The sequence below is a fragment of the Hippopotamus amphibius genome, chromosome 7 (assembly GCF_030028045.1).
Source record: "Hippopotamus amphibius kiboko isolate mHipAmp2 chromosome 7, mHipAmp2.hap2, whole genome shotgun sequence".
NCBI lineage: Eukaryota > Metazoa > Chordata > Mammalia > Artiodactyla > Hippopotamidae > Hippopotamus > Hippopotamus amphibius.
The window spans coordinates 37752322-37772261 of record NC_080192.1 but is presented as its reverse complement, the minus strand read 5'-3'; the positions used below and the strand labels follow the sequence as shown (position 1 = coordinate 37772261).

At 37.1% G+C, this 19940-nt stretch overlaps 1 protein-coding gene across 2 annotated transcripts in view; it reads right to left on the bottom strand.

Moving 5' to 3' along the window:
* The window catches only part of LIN7A (lin-7 homolog A, crumbs cell polarity complex component), a 212543-nt gene that overhangs the window by 66829 nt on the left and 125774 nt on the right, over window positions 1-19940 (bottom strand). For both annotated transcript variants that reach the window (XM_057742109.1, XM_057742108.1), the window contains exon 2: window positions 15959-16077. Coding sequence is in view for 1 of the 2 variants with exons in the window: in XM_057742108.1 (XP_057598091.1) it covers window positions 15959-16077 (119 nt within the window). In the remaining variant the exon portion in view is untranslated. The remainder of the gene's footprint in view (window positions 1-15958; window positions 16078-19940) is intronic.

The window sequence follows — 19940 nt, the reverse complement described above, 5'->3', positions numbered from 1 at the left end:
CATTATTTACTTACTTATTTTAATATCTTTTAAATTTTATTTATTTACTTTATTTGGATGCACAGGATCTTAGTTGTGGCACGCAGGATCATCGTTGAGGTGTGGGGTCTTTAGCTGCAGCATGTGAGGTCTTTAGTTGCAGGATGCGGGATCTTTTAGTTGCAGCATGTGGGCTCTTAGTTGTGACATGCATGTGGCAAACTCTCAAACTGTTAGTTGCGGCATGCATGTGGGATCCAGTTCCCTTACCAGGGATCAAACCCTGCCTCCTGCATTGGGAGCACGAAGTCTTAACCACTGGACCACCAGGGAAGTCCTAGAAACAATTTTTAAATATAAATAAAATTTTGGTTCTAGTTACAGGTCGCCTTTCGAAGTTGAAAGCCATTTCAATGTAAGTAAGATCTTATTTTGAACTAGAGATGTCATCATGTTTTGTCTGGGATTTGTATGAACTCAGAGTCCTAACTGAAATTCAAGACTTATGAAAATCAAATATATGTTTGTCTACTAATGAAAATGAGCTGGGGTTCCCTAGGAGTGCAGTGGTTAAGAATCGCCTGCCAAAGACTCTTACCAGAAAACTGCTAGCACTAATCAATGAATTTAGTAAAGTAGCAGGATACAAAATTAATGCACAGAAATCTCTTGCATTCCTATACGCTAACAACGGAAAAGCAGAAGGAGAAATTAAGGAAACTCTCCCATTTACCACTGCAATCAAAAGAATAAAATACCTAGGAATGAACCTGCCTAAGGAGGCAAAAGACCTGTATGCAGAAAACTATAAGATACTGATGAAAGAAATCAAAGACAATACAAACAGATGGAGAGATATACCATGTACTTGGATTGGAAGAATCAACATTGTGAAAATGACTATACTACTCAAAGCAATTTACAGATTCAATGCAATCCCGATCAAATTATCAACGGCATTTTTCACAGAGCTAGAACAAGAAATCTTACAATTTGTATGGAAACACAAAAGACCCTGAAAAGCCAAAGCAATCTTGAGAAGGAAAGACAGAGTTGGTGGAATTAGGCTTCCTGACTTCAAACTATACTACAAGGCCACAGTGATCAAGACAGTATGGTACTGGCACAAAAATAGAAAGGTAGATCAATGGAACAGAATAGAGAACCCAGAGGTAAACCCACGCACATATGGGCACCTTATCTTTGACAAAGAAGGCACGAATATACAATGGGAAAAAGACAGCTTCTTCAGTTTGGAGGTTCCTTAAAAAAACTAAAAATGGAACTACCATATGATCCAGTAATCCCACTACTGGGCATATACCCAGAGAAAACCATAATCCAAAGCTTCTTCGGTGGGTGGTGCAGGGAAAACTGGACAGCTACATGTAAAAGAATGAAATTAGGACACTTCCTAACACCATCCACAAAAATAAACTCCAAATGGATTAAAGACCTACATGTAAGGCCAGACACTATAAAACTCCTCGAGGAAAACATAGGCAGAAAACTCTAGGACATACATCAAAGCAAGATCCTTTTGGACCCACCTCCTAGAATAATGGAAATAAAACCAAGAATAAACAAATGGGACCTAATGAAACTTAACAGCTTTTGCACAGTAGAAGAAACCATAAACAAGACAAGAAGACAACCCTCACAATGGGAGAAAATACTTGCCAACGAAGCAACTGACAAAGGATTAATCTCCAAAATATATAAACAGCTCATGCAGCTTAATACCAAAAAGGCAAAGAACCCAATCCACAAATGGGCAGAAGACCGAAATAGACATTTATCCAAAGAAGACATGCAGATGGCTAACAAACACATGAAAAGATGTTCAACATCACTCATCATCAGAGAAATGCAAGTCAAAGCCACAATGAGGTATCACCTCACACCGGTCAGAATGGCCATCATCCAAAAATCTAGAAACAATAAATGTTGGAGAGGGTGTGGAGAAAAGGGAACTCTCCTGCACTGTTGGTGGGAATGTAAGTTGGTACAGCCACTATGGAAAACAGTTTGGAGGTTCCTTAAAAAACTAAAAATGGAACTACCATATGATCCAGTAATCCCACTCCTGGGCATATATCCTGAGAAAACCATAATCCAAAAAGAAACATGTACCATAATGTTCATTCCAGCACTATTTACAATAGCCAAGACTCAGAAGCAACTTAAATGCCCATCAACAGATGAATGGATAAAGAAGATGTGGCACATATATACAACGGAATATTACTCAGCCATAAAAAGGGTTGAAATTGAGTTATATGTAATGAGGTGGATGGACCTAGAGACTGTCATAAGAGCGAAGTAAGCCAGAAAGAGAAAAACAAATACCATATGCTAACTCATATACATGGAATCTTAAAAAATGGTACTGATGAACCCAGTGACAGGGAAAGAATAAAGATACAGATGCAGAGAATGTACTGGAGGATACAGGGTTTGGGGGTGGGGTGGGGGTGCAGAACAAAGGGGAAGCTGGGACAAAGTGAGAGAGCAGCATAGACATATACACTACCAACTGTAAAATAGATAGCTAGTGGGAAGCTGCTGTATAACAAAGGGAGATCAACTTGATGATGGGTGATGCCTTAGAGGGCCAGGACAGGGAGGGTGGGAGGTAGTCACGGGAGGGAGGGGATATGGGGATATATGTATAAATACAGCTGATTAACTTTGGTGTACCTCAAAAGCTGGTACAAGAGTGTAAAGCAATTATATTCCAATAAAGAGCTTAAAAAAAAAAAAAAAAAGAATCACCTGCCAATGCAGGGCACACAGGTTCAAGCCCTGGCCTGGGAAGATCCCACATGCTGCAGAGCAACTAAACCTGCGTGCCACAACTACTGAGCCCACGTGTCACAACTACTGAAGGCCACGTGCCTAGAGCCCGTGCTCCGCAACAAGAGAAGCCACTGCAATGAGAAGCCTATGCACCATGACAAAGAATAGCCCCTGCTCACCACAGCTAGAGAAAGCCCACACGCAGCAAAGAAGACATAACACAGCCAAAAATAAAATAAATAAATAATAAATTTATTTTTAAAAAATGAGCCATCTTAATGAATTTCTTCATGCACCCAAAAAATACTTATTAAATGCTCATTATTTGGCAGACACTCTGCTAGGTGGTAATTTTACTGTGATGACTGAAACAGACATTCTCTGCCTTCATTCTAGTAAGATAGATGACTTTAACTTAAAACCTTAATTAACCTTGATGAAAGAAATAGAATGAGATCCACAAATCGTGGATGTAAAACTATTATCTGAGAACATTAGGCTATGTTCTTTTTTTTTTTTCTTCTCTCCTTGGACCTCAGGTGCAAAGAAAAGAACTGGAGTTATCATAATCGTTAATTTATGGCACATACTCATCACTGTCCACTGATCCATGAATGGCTTGCTCTTATTAATTTACTTTTATACACACAGTAAGTACTCACAAACCTCCTAATGAAACAAAAGCTAGGAACACAACAGCCAGAATTAAAACTATGCCTCGCTTTCCCTCACCACCAATATTCATTATCTTGGATCTCCCAAGTGAGATTAAGTAGGGAAGTAATGAAGGGATAGATAAATTGAACAATTAATCAGAATATCCAGAAACAAATCCATGTGTATAGTTTTTGGTGTATACTGATGTGAGAGACCAAGAAGGAGATTATGGGTTATTTAATAAATAGAGCTGGAAATAGCTAAAAAAATTGGATCCCTATCTCACACTACACGAAAACCAACTCTAGACAGATTAAGGACATCACTTGCAAAAATAAAGTTTTTACATTTAGTAGAAAATATAGGTGAATATCTTTTTCCCTTGGAGTAAGGAAATATTTCTGAGGTGACATATCAAAAAAGCAATGATTATTTAAAAAATGATCAATGTGAATATTTAAAAATTAACAATTGTAAGATATCTTAAAGACAAGTTACAAAGTAGCAGAGTATGTTCACGATATACACCACTAGTAAAGAACTGATAACAAGAATATATTAAATATATATTTTCACACACATATATAAAAGCACAAATTAGTAGAAAAATACATGAACAGATGTTTCACAGAAAAAGAAATATATATCACCAATAACCACAAGAAGGGATATTCAACAGTTTAGTCATCAATTAAATGCAAATGATGATTGCAATGAGATCCCATTTTAGTATATTCAACTAGTAAAAGTTCAAATATCTCATATGCAAAGTGTTGGAGGTAATGTGAGTACACAACTTCGACACTGCTTTTTAGGGTATAAATTAGAGCAACCAAGTTTAAAAGCTGGCATTAATGCTTTCTTTTTTTTTCTCCACAGCCTTGTTTTCTTGTCTTTTTTTTTTTTAACTTTTTATTTTTTACAATAAACTGCATATATTTAGAGTGTACAGTTTGGTATCCCAATCTCCCAATTCATTCCCCCTCAACCCTCCCTGCTTTCCCCACTTGCCGTCCATATGTTTGTTCTCTACATCTGTGTCTCTATTTCTGCCTTGCAAACCGGTTGATCTGTACCATTTTTCTATAGTCCACATATATTTGTTAATATACAATATTTGTTTTTCTCTGACTCATTTCACTCTGTATGAGTCTCTAGGACCATCCATGTCTCTAAAAATGTCCCAGTTTCATTGCTTTTTACAGCTGAGTAATATTCCATTGTATGTATGTACCACATCTTCTTTATCCATTCATCTGTTGATGGACATTTAGGTTGCTTCCATGTCCTGGCTACTGTAAATAGTGCTGCAATGAACATTGGAGTGCATGTGTCTTTTTGAATTATGGTTCTCTCTGGGTATATGCCCAGTAGTGAGATTACTGGATCATATGGTAGTTCTATTTGTAGTTTTTTAAGGAACCTCCAAACTGTTCTCCATAGTGGCTGTATCAATTTACATTCCCACCAGCAATGTAAGAGCGTTCCTTTCTCTCCACACCCTCTCCAGCATTTACTGTTTGTAGATTTTCTGATGATGCCCATTCTAACCGGTGTGAGGTGATACCTTACTGTAGTTTTGATTTGCATTTCTCTAATAACTAGTGATGCTGAGCAGCTTTTCATGTGCCTCTTGGCCATCTGTATGTCTTCCTTGGAGAAATGCCTATTTAGGTCTTCTGCCCATTTTTTGATTGGTTTGTTTGTTTTTTTGATATTGAGCTGGATAAACTGTTTATATATTTTGGAGATTAGTTGGCATTAACTCTTAAAGTTGAACATTTTTACTCCTTATGATATCCAGAAATTCTACATCTACATTTATATCCAAGAGAAGTCTTAGTCATGTAATAAGATAAATGTGTGTATGTTAATAGCTGCACCAATCATTATGGTGAAAAGCTGGAAACAACTCAAATGCTCACCAATGGGAGAGTGAATTAATAAACATTTACACAATGGAACACCACACAACAGTCAAAACAAGTGAATCAAAGCAACACACACACAAAAGTTTGAATCTTAGCACCATGATATTAAGTGATAAAGAATATCCTCAAAGGTTTCATCAGCACAATACCTTATTATAACATTTTAAATGCATAATATCAAAATAAACGTGTTTGACAAACACAGGCACTCAGATTACATAAAAATCAAGGAAATGATGCATGCAAGATGTAGTGGTCAGTTTCCAGCCCTAAATCATATATGATAGGGAAAAAGGAAGAAAAGAATGAAGAAAGAAAAAAAAGAAGGGAAGGAGGAAGTTAATTCCCTTGCATATATTTGAATTATAAGTGATATTAATTTCATTCCCTCTTCTGTGTGCAAATCATACTCAGGGAAAACAGCAAGCTGGTTAAAAATGCCGATTTGTAACTTAACACTCATTTTAGATGGCTTGTACGACTGGACTTGTCTCCACATGTGTTGGCAACACTGAAGCAAGAAAAGGGTAAGTGGCTTGTTCACTGAGAGAAAAAAAGTTACCATCCGTGGTACCAAAAATAGAAGTTCTGATTTCCAGTCCTATGATCTCAACAGAAGACAGAATGTTCACTTTATCTGACAGATATAAAACACAACTTCTCTGAGGACTCTATTATTTTGAACTACTGTAAGTACATGTAATTACAAGCTTCTGGAAATATGTACTATTTACTTTATCATTTGTAGTAGCAAATAGAAAGGTTGGAGCTGAGTATTTACCCAACAGTGATGCCAACAGCCTTCAGAGTCATTACAGATGAGTTGTAAGGGTCTGTTTAGATATCTTTAAGATCAATGACCCATTAGTGCAATTACAGTCTAAGATGATTCCTGCCACACAGACCCTGTTCTTGCTACCAGAAAGTGACATGTTGATGTTTTAAACACTCTTCACATTGTTAAAAACATGTCTTCTCTCTGAAAAAGCTGCAGGAATAGAACTCTAACTATAGTTTACAAATTGTTTCCAGTAAGTGATGTAGTCATTCTGTTTTTGCAATTTCCTGTGATAAAATTATAGATTAGTTTCTCGAAAAGCCTCAATGAGTATACTTATATATTTTTTTTTTACTATTTTTATCCATTTAAAAATCTTCATAGTATGTGTCTTCCCCACCCAATTCATACAGTCTCACATAGTCATATATTCCTACCATGCACACATGCTCAGCTTTACATAATTCCATGTAATCTACATAAAGAAAAACATTAATTACTTGCTATGTAACTATGTATAGATTCAGAGAATTGGAAGGATCTTAGAGTTAGAGATGAACTAGTCATGTAGTATTACTCAACTGATCCTGTCACCCTTTATTAGAGCGTTTTCTTCATTTTTTGAGGGATGGGGGTAGAAGGAGATATCAAGGACCTTTTGAGAATCTAATGAAGTTATAGTGTTATCCCAAGAAAATACATGTGTCAATGTTCATGCTATTTTTTTTTTTTTTTTTGCCTTTGACATTGAGTCATTTCACAAAGGATAATTTGACTTTTTCGGTAAAAATTAATGGCTGTTTCCTGGAAAATATAGTAATTCCAAATTAAACAAATCAAATAAAAAAGAAAACTTTGTGTGTGCTAAAAGTATGTTTCAATAAGAAGGCTATTTTATTTGGTTTAGAAAAGTTAAAATTTGGAGTTATCTTTTACATGGAAATATTTATGTCATTTTTAGTATCCAATCAGAGTCTGGTTTCACAGCACGTGCTCAAAGCTGCAGCTCACATCACTTTCAACAGCCAAAGGTCAGTGAGGTTCTTCATCAGAGCAGAGCAGACTTCGATCGACACCCGAGCTTTCTCTAATACTCTTCAAGTTGAATTCAGGTTCTACCAAATCCTTTATCCTCAAGTCAAATGATGGTATTTTTGGAAAGGTTGGTGTCAACTATGCAGCCTCTGTCAGCAAGGAATAATGTTTGAATTCTTTTTTCATTTAAATCATCTAAGCAGAAGTAACCTTTTAAAAGAGTTTTGCAGGCTTTCCAGTTATTGTAGATCTTCCCTGTGGATAAACTGACAAGACCTTCTCCTTTACAACTCCCTTTCCCTCACAGATATCCTTCTTTCAGCACTGGAACTGTCACAAATTTTCAGCTCTAAACCTCTCCCTCTAAAATGGCAGCTGTTTCCAACAGCAACTGTACAAGACCAGCAAATCTGGAACCTAGGGACTAGCCTCTTTCTTATGGCCTAACATCTCCACAAGAAAAATCTAGCCACGAATGAACCTCTCTTGTCAAATTTTTCTAAGATACAGCAATCCTTTACTTAAAAAAATAAACATATTGAAATTTCTGACCCAAGTTCAACAAAGTGCATTAACACTTATCCTCTGGAAAGCCAAGAAACTTTCGTCAGTAAAAAGAACACATTTTGCTTTCCTAAATAAAAACTTGAAAATATAGGTTCCAGGCTATAGCTGTGAAATTACTGGATCACTTTACACAGAACAGGCAAGGCATCTTTTAGGGTAACTGTCAGAGTCTTTGACACTAACGCACCCTGATGTTGAAAGTAATAAGTCTCTGCGGAAAGTAGAATGCTGTCTTCTTCACCAGAGTAATCAAGCTGGATGCTGGACCCAGAAACTCATATGTACCCCACATGCAACACAGTATCAAAATTTTTCTTCCATTAGGAGTTTTGCTTGACAAAGAGTCTTTTCACTGTTAGAACAACCTGGCCTTTAAAATATCCATGGAGTGGAGTATCTCCCTCTCCCCTCCACCCTCCCCAATCTATCTCTCCCCCCCTTCCCCCCACCCCACACACACAGGATATCAGCATTCACAAGACAGATAAAAATTAGAACTTTACTGAAACGATCATAGTTTTCACCCAACTGCATGGGCAAGTGGAAATGGCACAGCTATTGTTTTCACCACAACTGGCTTCAAAATATTAGCAAAACGTCAAAGTTCAGAAGTAGGTTATAGCAAATGAAAAGAGGCACTCCTCTAATTTTTGCTGTTTTTCTGAGCAACCCACCAGTTCAAACATTTCTAGAGTGCATGGTTTGATCAAGTTTTCTCCAATTATTTAATGGTTCCTTTTGCTTGGAAATGTGTCAAGATGTACTGGGGCAAATATAAGTTTTAGTAAATTTTCACTTTTTAAAAACTGAGCTTTTTCTGTAGAACAAAAATTCTATATTTTGTGATGTATTTTCAGAATGCTCAGAAATAAGCTTTCTTGACTTCATGCTCTTGTTGGAAGGAAACTTATCACACAAGAAACAGTCTGGTTTTTGTGCCCCATCACATTTAGCAATGCAAATAAAATCAAAGGAAATGTAAAAGCCACCAAGCTTTCTTTTCTTTGTCACCTGCCAACTTAAGCTAAGTTCAATATGAACAGAAAGATATGCATAAACATAATTCCGGATATATTTTTGTTAATTCTAATGAATGTAATGCTATTCTATATGCCATTACATAACAAGGATGACAATTTTACATAATGAATCCATGACATTCTATCCATATTTAAACTAAAACATTAAAAACATATTTTACCATAAAAATTTTTGCACATAAAGGGAAGGAAGTAAAAATAATCTTACCTATATTTGCTCTTACTACACTTACAGCATGAAGCCTATATGTGACCTTAAGTTAAAAACTCTTGTTCTAAAGTAATCTGAAATATGACCAAATAACCTCTGTTGTTATTAACGTCTCATCATATGACAAAGTTCTCAGATTCCTTACTATATTGGTTTATTCTAAAACCACTCCAGATTGTCAACATTTTTCTTAAAATGTGGATCCTCCTATTAAGAAAACAAATTCTACATTTGTTTGATAAATAACTAAAGAACGATTATTCTCTATGTTTGTAACTAATATTTCTATTAAAACATATTAAAATTTTGTGTGGTCACTAAAGCCACTAATTTTTTTCACCAAAACAGGTACCATTTCTTAACTAATTACGCTTTTAGCTAGGCACTATATTAGTCGAGGTATTTTATACTTTTTATCTCATTTAATCTAATATTTCCAACAGTCCCAGGAAGTTATTTTATGTAAAAGAAAGTTTAACAAAACCAAGATGATAGAGATTAAGTAAATTATACAGGATCACATAATGAAGTGGCCAAGCAAGAATCTGAATCCAGGCTGTCTGAATCCACTGTCAATGCTCCTTGTGACTCCACGTAATGTTCTTTCTCTCTTTGCATTCTAGTACATTATGCCCTGATTAGCATCAACCAGCCCCTTCCTTCTTTCTTCCCTCCCTCCCTCCCTTCCATCTTTCTTTCCTTCCTCTTCCTTTCTCTTCCTTTTTTTCCTCTCATTCTCCCTTCCTCCAACGCTTCTTTCTCCTTCTATGTATCCTTGTTTCATCTCATCTTGTCACTATTGACCCAAGGATATGTTTTCTTAACGTAATTAGAAATCTATATGCTATTATACGACCAATCATTTAGCTTTTTCATAAAGCTGGTTACATTTGACGTCTGTTTTCATCCACATAGTAAATTAAGACGTTGAACAAAACAGCATCAAGAACAAGCACTTGTGTCATAAAGTTATGACCCATATGATTGTGGAATTAGGACGCAATGGCTCAATTTATTTTGTTTTAATGCATGATGGTGGGGCAATGAATATATCTATTAGTCTTATGGGTTCTCTTAGATCTAATCTATAGAAACGACCATTTCTATTCCCATCTGTTATCCATTTCCTGACTTACCAAAACACTATACCCAGTAATAATTTGGGACTCTACTCTTTTATAATAATAGCATCCACTGATTGTGTAATATTTGCTGCCAGACTGTACTAGGTGGTTTTACATGTATGATCTCTAATTATCAGAATCACCTCAAGGCTGATGGTATTACTCCCACTATTAAAAACTGACAAACAAAATTTTAGAGAGGTCAAAAATAAGTAGCTAAGTTGGGATTTGAACACTGGTGGACTTGACTACACACGGCTCTAATAACTTTGCTGCTCCCTCTGATCTGACAAAATGTCTCGCAGTGACATTTTCTGCATATTGCTGGTGGGAGGCACTGTGGTGATAATTCTCAATCTATACATCCCTACCCCCCCCCCAAAATCTCATTGGAGACTGAGAGCACTTAAATAGCAGACTAATACATTCCAACTATTTCTTCTATGTTGATTATATCTTCAAGTCTATAAAACAAAGAAATCCCTTCATAAAGAAATGGTGTGAGACTTAGATGGGGTGGGAGGTGGTGCTGGAGGGTTAATGAGCTCCATCTTAAGAAAGAAAAAAAAAGAGTAGGAGCAGATGGGAGATAAGCTAGAAGCAAACACAATCTATGACCAAAGGGTCTCAGCATTCAAAAATTTATGAGCCATCTAATGGGCACTGGTACTATATCGGATAATAATTTCACATAGTTTTAAAAAGATTTATCACAGCTTACTAAATATACAACATAGCTTTTAAAACTTAATTTTGTTTTATAGCAGTAAAATGGTTGATACCGCTTATAATCTTTTTCCAAGGTGAATTTGGCTTGATGACCACCTATCCGTCAGGATAGCTTCGGTTTTGCTGTGGTACGATAACCCCAACATCTGGGAGCTTAAGAGTAACAAAGGTTTATTTCTTCCTGAGCCTACATGTTCATTAGGAGTTGGCTAAAGCCTGTATTTTTCATTTTCCCACTCTGTACTCCAGGCTGATTGATCATTTATCATATAAAATATCACTAGTCATATAAGAAGGAACGTAGCAAATACTGCACTGACTCAAAGGTTTCCACGAGGAAGTGGCAAGCATCCTTCCACTCACGTTTCCTCAGCCAAAGCAGCTGTCATAACCACATGTAGCTTAAAGGAGCATGAGGAAGTCCAACTGTAACGTGTGCTAAGAAGGAGAGGGGAATTGGAATATTTTTCAATCATTCACTATCACAGAATGATAGCTTCTATGTAGAGTTGGTTTTGTTTTCTTATTCTATAGTTCTACTATATTAGAAAATACTAACACATACCATCTGGTGATTGGCCAAGGAAGGCAGTTTTTGGTAACTGTGTCATTCAGTTCTGTATATTTGATTCAGACATGCAAGTGACAGGCATAACTGTGGGAGTAAGTCCTCACCACAGTCTGCTCTCAGCAGCACAGCACATACCAGATCAATAGATCAATGAGCACACACTCTGGAAAGCAGGAAGCCTGAATACTTTAAAATTTGTAAGATAATGATAGTAAATAGATGGCTAATTCTGTTGTTTTTTTTTTTTTATCATTTTAGTTTCAGAAAGAATTTTTTGGTATTTCTGTTGCAGAAATTGGATGTTCTCTTAAAATATGACCATTCATATACTATTGATTTCTTACTCTGAAGCATGAAGAATATAAAGTGTTGGGGAAAAGTCCATTTGTTTTCAATTGAGCTATCTGAACTGCAATTTAATTCTCTTAGGAAATTTTCCTAGGAAATTCTCTTATCCAAAAATCAACATTTTATAATCCTTTTCTTTCAACTCTTATTTTTCCTTATATTTTAATTTATAAGTTTGGGTCACTTCAAACTTAATACATACAGTAATGAACTGAAACTTGAGGAAGCCACTTAAAATCACAGAGATGATTTTTACTGGCAGTCAGTAGCATAAATTTTTTTAATTTCATCTCTCATTCAAAACTTTGTGTGAACTTTCTTTTGTTAGCCAGTACCTCTCACTTTGGAAAAGCAGCATCACCTGTCACCCCATTTCTCTGCCATGTACTCTGAAATAGGCACAACTGAATTATAATTCAGGTCCTTTTAAGTTCATTGAGCAAAAAACACAAGCAAAATAAGTACAGCCAACTATTATCTGTATTCTGTGAATAAAGCTGGGTGTGGATTGTCGTTCAAGTGCAACTCATTTATTAATAGACCAATGCTTTTCTTAGCTGTATATACAGATGGTCTTATTTCAGTACTGATCTCAACAAAACTTTTTCAGTCTTTGTTACAGAGTACAGAAAAATAGTTAAGTAGAGAAAACACCTAATCTCTTTTAATCATCCACTTTCATTAAAAAACAAAATAAAATTTCATTAAATTACGCCTCCCACATAAGTGCTGCACATATGCCAGGAGCTGATTCAGTGGTTTTCACCCAAATGTAAAGCAAAATACGGGGCTGCTTCAACATGAAACAGCAACTACTGCTACACATGTGTATGGCAAAAACAAAACTGGCAATAGCTTGTCCTGCTTTCTTTTAAAGAAAGCATAATTTGGGCTTTACAGGCTTGTTGGCAATGGTGTGACCAGTACCCGGTTTTGCCCTGGTAAATGCAACTAAGAAGGATGCCTCTGTAGTTCTTATTCTTTTCTCCAACTGTCCTGACAACATTTATAACTTCACAAGGGAAAGTATTAACTGGCAAATATTTCTGAAAACCTATATAATTTAACCACAGAAATTCAGAACATTATTTCAATAAGAAACCAAAACTTCAAAGGTTTCAGGCCAGCATTAACAGTCAGTACCCAAGAAACCAGGAGTGAAATTAGATTTTACTTTCAGGTATTCATCATCTTATATCATCGTACTTCCTAACTGCATTATTGGCTTGTGGATTCACCTGTCTGGCAAAATGTATTCACATTTTACATTTTTATTGAAGAACTTTTCATTAGATGGAGCTACAATATTATTCAATGATTCGGAATTTTTGTATTCATATTGCCTACTTTTATCATTACTTCCCACAGTTACTGTAAAACAACCCCATAAGAATAATAAAAATCCCAGACTTAACAAATATAAATAATACTATGCAACTGGTATGAAATGTTAACCAAGATGAAGGGACCAAATTCATTTCTATGTAACATGTATTGCCTTTAAGAGCAAAATTATTACTAAGGACAGTGCTGTGAACATAAAACTAATCTTATTAGTCCAAATTTATAAAATGTAAGGTAGGTAATATCATCTTTTTTTTTCCCTCTGAAATTTCTGGACTGCTTATAGATCAGTTATAGATTTCTGTAGACGACTAAAGATACACATAGCACACTTTACCACAGACAGAGTTTGTAAGATATATTTATAATATCTGTACGTCTCCATATTCCTTTTCATTTTTTTTACTCCCATCTTTTTTTTCCTTAGCTAACTCTTTAAAGAAAAAGGCCTGTGCGTTTACTTGAATAGATATCTATATCGCACTCACATCTCCAGCATCAGCTTCTCCCCTAAGCTTCAGACTTAGATGCCTGCCAGATGTCTCTATTTGGATGTCTCTGAAAGGCATCATCAATTTACTATGCCCAGAACAGAGCTCTCGTATACTCTTCTTCAAACCTGGCCCACCCCCAAAGACTCTCATCTTATTATATCACCGTCGATCTGACTGTTCAAGTCCAAACCTAAGAATCCATTGAGACTCCTCTCTCTCATCCATATATCCGATGTGTCCATTCCTATTGTCTTTATTCTAAAAAACATACACACTGAATCTGACAACTCCCTGCTAGTTGCACTGTTGCCACCTTCCTCAGGCTGCCATCATCTCATCTCTCACTTGACCTATTCATTACCTTATTACTGGTCTCTCTTATTTCTACTCTTGCACAGACACTTGTGTTCTCTCAGTAGTCACAGGAATCTTTTTAAAAAGCTAATCAGGTGAGGTCAAAACTCTCCAAGGGCTTCCTATCATGTTTAGGATAGAGTCCAGTGTTCTTACCACGGCCTGCGAGGCTTTGTGTGATCTGCTCTTTAGCCGTCTCTAGGAAGCCTACCTTCCTTATTTCACTGCAGGCATAATTGGCTTTAGGGCTGTTTCTTCCATGGATTAAGATCATTCTTGCTTCTGGGTTTTTTCACTTGTGGTTTCCTCTGCCTGGAACACTATCTCCCCCATGATATCTGTGTGACTTCAATTAGGTTATTTTCTGACCACCCTAATTTAATAGAGCCCTACCCGTACTCCCCTAATCCTGCTTTATTCCTCTCCATGGTCTTGTCACTTTCTGATTCTATATTATATATTTCTTTATCATCGTCTTCTCACTGGAATGTAAATTCCATAAAAGTAGAGACTTTACATTGATCACAAGCCAAATTCCCAGTGAGTAGAGAGATATATTTGCTGGTTCCTATTCTTTAGTTAGTTCAACGGAAAGTAGAAAGGTGACAGAATACCTAAGATGAAAAGTGAGCCACCAAATCTCAGGGGAGTAGCACTCTGTGAAGGAAGAAAAGAGTGTACAGGGGATTTAGCCTTCGTCTACAGAGTGACTACAAGAGGCCCATGGGGTTTCTACATATCTTATACCTTTCCCACAGGGCAGCTGATGGCCGAGAATTCACACACACAGAGAAATTTTCTTTCAGTCTTTAGCCAAATTCATAGATTAAAGCTTTGAGATAGAATTATGATTATTTCCTTAAGCTGCATTCATTATAAACAAAAATTAAGTAGTTAACAACTCCACTTAAGAAAGACTTAGCACAAGCATGGTCTACGTCAAATCTCAGCAAAAGCCAAATATTAACCTCATTGGGTAGGCTATGGTTTACGTATGCAGTGAAAAAGGTTTTGTGTGTCTCTACCGTAGTCACTTGAGGTTTTTTTTCACTGAGTGACAACTCATGAACTAGCGCTGTTGAGGCAAAGAATATGCATCAACCACAAACAGAGCTGCAAAGAGGAAAGGAGGCTGACACAAGCGTTCCTTGAGAGGTGCACGCCCTCTGGCACCACCCCCTCTCCTCGCAGTCACTGGGTTCAGCTGGCTTTGGAGAGCATGACAGTACGTAATTCATGATTGTGGACTTCTAGCAGGACAGATATGCTGGCTATGTGGATTTTAGGTTCTAATTAATGAATTTTATTTAGTACCTGATGGGGAAGGGGTGACGCGCATACTAAATAAATGGATGTAGTATATGTATCTTAAGTGAACTATCTTATAACCAGTGAAATTCATTCATTGACTAGTCAATTCCACCACCAGTCCATAAAGAATTCAAATAGTCATTTTAAACACACTTGTTTCACCTCAGGCTTCTTTAAACCATTTACCAGGAAAGCATTACGAAGATTTGTTGAAGGGCATATCAGCCTGTTCAGTTTCCCCTTTCGCACTAGACAGTAATGTCTGGATAATTATAACGTTAGTCTGTAAGCGGTTACTCTTTCAGATTTACCTGAGAAAGATTTAGTTGAGTGTTAAGAAAAGCTCAGTTCCCATTAGTTATGACTATTTCTACCTGAAATTCCAGATGACTTCACATGACTACTATACAGTTTAGACTGCATGTCAGGGTCACCTGCTGAGGCAGTCACTTCATCGGTACCATGGGATCAACATTTGGTTTTATATGAATGCATAAATCCTAACTGAATCTAATTTTGGAATTTAGCAGACTGAATTATATTTTATCATCTGTCCAAGCAGTTAAAAACAGAAAGCTAAGATGTAGTTACAATCTTAACTATTTCAACTGTTGGTGTGGAAAAGACATGTTTTCTACTCAGAAGACATATGGCAGAATATAGTTATTAAAATCTTAGTCTCATACCTCTCGAATAGCAGTACAAAACTCACTCTGAAGCACTTTTTTGAGGGATTGTAGCTTGTGCACTGGTATTTCTCCAGACTCCTGTAGTTTTTCCAGTAATTCAATTGCTCTGGCAACATCTGAATGAAAAAAAAAATCAAAATGGAGAGACATGGAGTAAACTGTATCTCATCGCCAAAGCACCGTTACTCCAATTGAACAGTGACAATGGAAAGTAGAGGAATTCATTGCAAAATCAGAATTTACAATTCATAGTTTATTGATCTCATCTTTTCGTAAAGGGTCATTTAAGTCTGTTCCATACAATCTGTCACTTAATACATCTTCCTTAATGGCATTTCTCATACGTTATTTCTGTCACACAAATTAGTTTGAATATTTGTTCAGGAAAGAAGAGCTGGAAGAATGTCTTTTGCATATTCTGTACCCCAGTAACCAAATGGGTCCCGTCAATGTTACTTCTGAGATGCTTTTTTTCAGTTTCTCTTTTCTCATTCCACATCTATCACACCTGCATTTTTCACATTTATTAGTATGATGATTTGATTAATGTGCATCTTCTCCACTAGTTTATAAACTCTTGAGGGTAAGAACTTAATTGGGTTTATTCACCACTGCAACCCCAGAGTCTGGTGTAATACAGTGAATAAATATTTGATGAATGAATGAACAAATGCGCGCTCTCCATTTCACTGCCATTGCGTTACTGCAGACCCTCAACGTCATCTCTCCTCTGTCCAACTGGAATCATTTATTCTCCTCCAGTCTCTCCACATGATCCATAAAGTTACCTTCTGAAAATAAAAATCTGAGCATGTACCTACCTACCAGTTTCTAGGACAGTACCGAGCAAAAAGAGTGCTTCAATAACAACTAACTTAAATGCTTCTCTTTCACTTGACAATAGAAAAAGTTAATGTAGCAAGAAACATAGTCCTTTATAGCCATAGCTTTAAAATTCCCAGGATGGTTCTGTAGTGCCAAGAGAAAATGACATGACGAAGGCCATTTTAAAAATACTTATGGTGATCTCTCCTACCTCGGTTGCTGTAGTCAATAATTCACTGAAAAGTCACTCAGGCATTTATGTACAGGATAGAGATTTTCAATTCCTAAGTGATTAACTCCAGAAAGTATCCCATATCCTTGCCATCAGATTATACGTTCATTCATTCATTCAACAGTATAGTTACCTATAGTAAATTGCTACCACCTCAGAATTCGGGTGGGATGGGCATAGGCTTATATATCTAACCAAAGAAAATAACCAAAAAGGTAACTTAATGGAGGCTTTCTCTTGAAGTATTGCCAATTGATTGCCAATTGAGGCCCAAGGAAGCAAAAATTGTGAAATCAATAAGGCACTGCCGGTTTCAAAAGTCTGTCTTTTTGTACATAAACTGCAAGTCAACATAGTCAGTTTGACAAAACCAGCCACATCCACAATAAGATACCAAGTTAAGAACTGTGTGCATTTCTAACTGCGTGAAAAACTATTTAGATGACAACGGGTACTTGGCACTCTGGACTTGTTTAAAACTGTGCTCCTTATATTTTTTCCCAAAACTAGCCCTTTTCTTCTTATATTCCATATTTCCATTAATAGCATCTCCATCCAGCCTGTCTTCACATTCACCCTCACATGCAATTAGTCAGCAAATGCTGTAGGTTCTATCTCAAAATGCCTTTTGAATGGAAACCTTTTGCTTCATTACGTCAGGGAAGCCTTTATTATTTCTCACCTGGGGCACTGGAACACCTCCTAACTGTTCTTTAAATGGCTTTTCTTTTTCAGTCCACCCTCCACACTGCTCCCAGAGTGATAAACCTCATTATTATACTCCCCTGCATAAAACCTTCTCTGGGTTCCTACTGCCTACAGGGTGAAGTTCAGACCACTTAGGGGTACATACGAAGCCCGTAACAACCAACCTCTTCTGACTCACCTCTAGAAACCTCCTCCTGCCCATCCTATACACTGACCGTCCAAGTTTTTGCTATTTTAGGACATACCACAGAACACCATGTCCCTATGATTTTATATATATCTTCCCTTGTTCCTGGAATGCAATTAATTTATTCATCCAGTAGTGCCAGGCATGGGAGACACTGTGGTAATGGAGACATCTGGTTGCTCTTGTTTTCATGGCACTTATATGTCTGAAGGATCACAGATACCCAGTAAAGGGGGCATAAGCTATACAAAGTAGCACTGCAGGCTAGCACATGGATGTCTAACCAAGACATGTATCATCATCCAGATCAGGGAGGAGCTCTTTATGAAAATAACAGCTAAGCAGAGCCCTAGGTAGGAGGTACAGGTAAGGAAAAGGAGAAAAAAGTTCCAGGCAAATAAATGCAGACTGACATCTTATTGTGAGAGTGTGGGACATTCAAAGAACTGAGAATTCAGTATGGCTGATGTTGAAATCAGAGCAAGAGTAGCAAGAAATGCAGTAGCCAGAAGAAATTGCATCATGGCGGGTGTAGACTTGATTTAAATAGCATCTCCTTAGACATGTCTTCCCTGGCTCTCCAAGGCAGATTTAGTTGCTCTCATCCGTGTTGCCACAGCCCTTTGTTCACTTATCTATTGTAATAGTTACTACTCTCTATTAAAAAGCTCTTTTTGCATATATGTCTCCCTCCTTCCCCTTTGCGAATATACAAGTTTCTTGAGAGGTCAGGAAGAGTATCTTATTTGTCATTGTATCCATAGTTCAATGAAGAGTACTTGACAGATATCAGGTGTTTATAATTGCTGAATGAGTGATGGATTAATTACTGAGACTAGCTAGAAAGGCAGGGTTAGCCGTCTATGTCTAGGTGGACATATAACTAACTTCTCATGAGACTAAACCTTCAGATCACTATCAGCCTTGGTCAAGACTGGCTTGGGTCTGGTGTGGGGTAAGGATGCAAGCCTGAATCTGTAGGCCAAAGGGTGTCAAGAGACTGAACTGGAAGAAGCTCAGAAAAGCTGAAGATGACTATTCAGGAGTTCCCACTCTGGGCTGCACTTTAAGATTACCTGGGTACATTTAAAAATTATTTACCCCCCCTCCCATTTTATTGAGATATAACTGACATATAACACTGTATTAGTTTAAATGTACAACATAATGATTTAATATGTGTATAAAGCAAAATGATTGCTGTAGTAAGTAATTAATGCCAAGACTCACCCCAAGTGAATTAAAGCAGAATATCTGGAACAGTGGTTCTCAACCTTGGCTGCAGACTGGAACCACCTGGAGAGCTTTGAAAACCATGGGTGGTTCAGTCTCACCCCAGAGATTTCAATGTGATTGGCACAGGGTGGGGCCTGGGCGTGGGGCTTTTGAAAGCCCTCAAGGTGATGCTGAAGCGCAGTCATGGTTGAGAACCACTGGTCTAGTTGGCATCATGGATGTTTTTATAGCCATATGTGATTCAAATGTGCATGCAGGGTTGAGAACCTGTGCTAGAAATTAATGGTTCTAACACATGGGTGTGCCTAAGCATCACCTGGGGAAATGTATTAAAATGTAAGTTCCTGACTGCTCCCACTCCCACTTGAGGGTTGTTGATTCAAGAGGTATGAGGATAAGGCCCAGGAATTTGCCTTTGAAACAAATGACTCAAGTGATTTTTTTTTAAATTTTTATTGGAGCATAGTTGCTTTACAAGGTTGTGTTAGTTTCTGCTGTACAGCAAAGTGAATCAGTTATACATACACATAGATCCACTCTTTTTTAGATTCTTTTCCCATATAGGCCATTACAGAGTACTGAGTAGAGTTCCCTGTGCTTATACAGTAGGTCCTTACTAGTTACCCATTGTATATACAGTAGTGCGTCTATGTAAATCCCAAGATTCAAGTGATTCCAAAGCTGTTGTTTCATAGATCCCATTTTGACAGGTAGTGAACAAAATGATGGTTCAGGTTTCTTCCAGTCCCAGCATTCCAGAAACTTGTGCATTGTCTATTCTTCTTTGATAC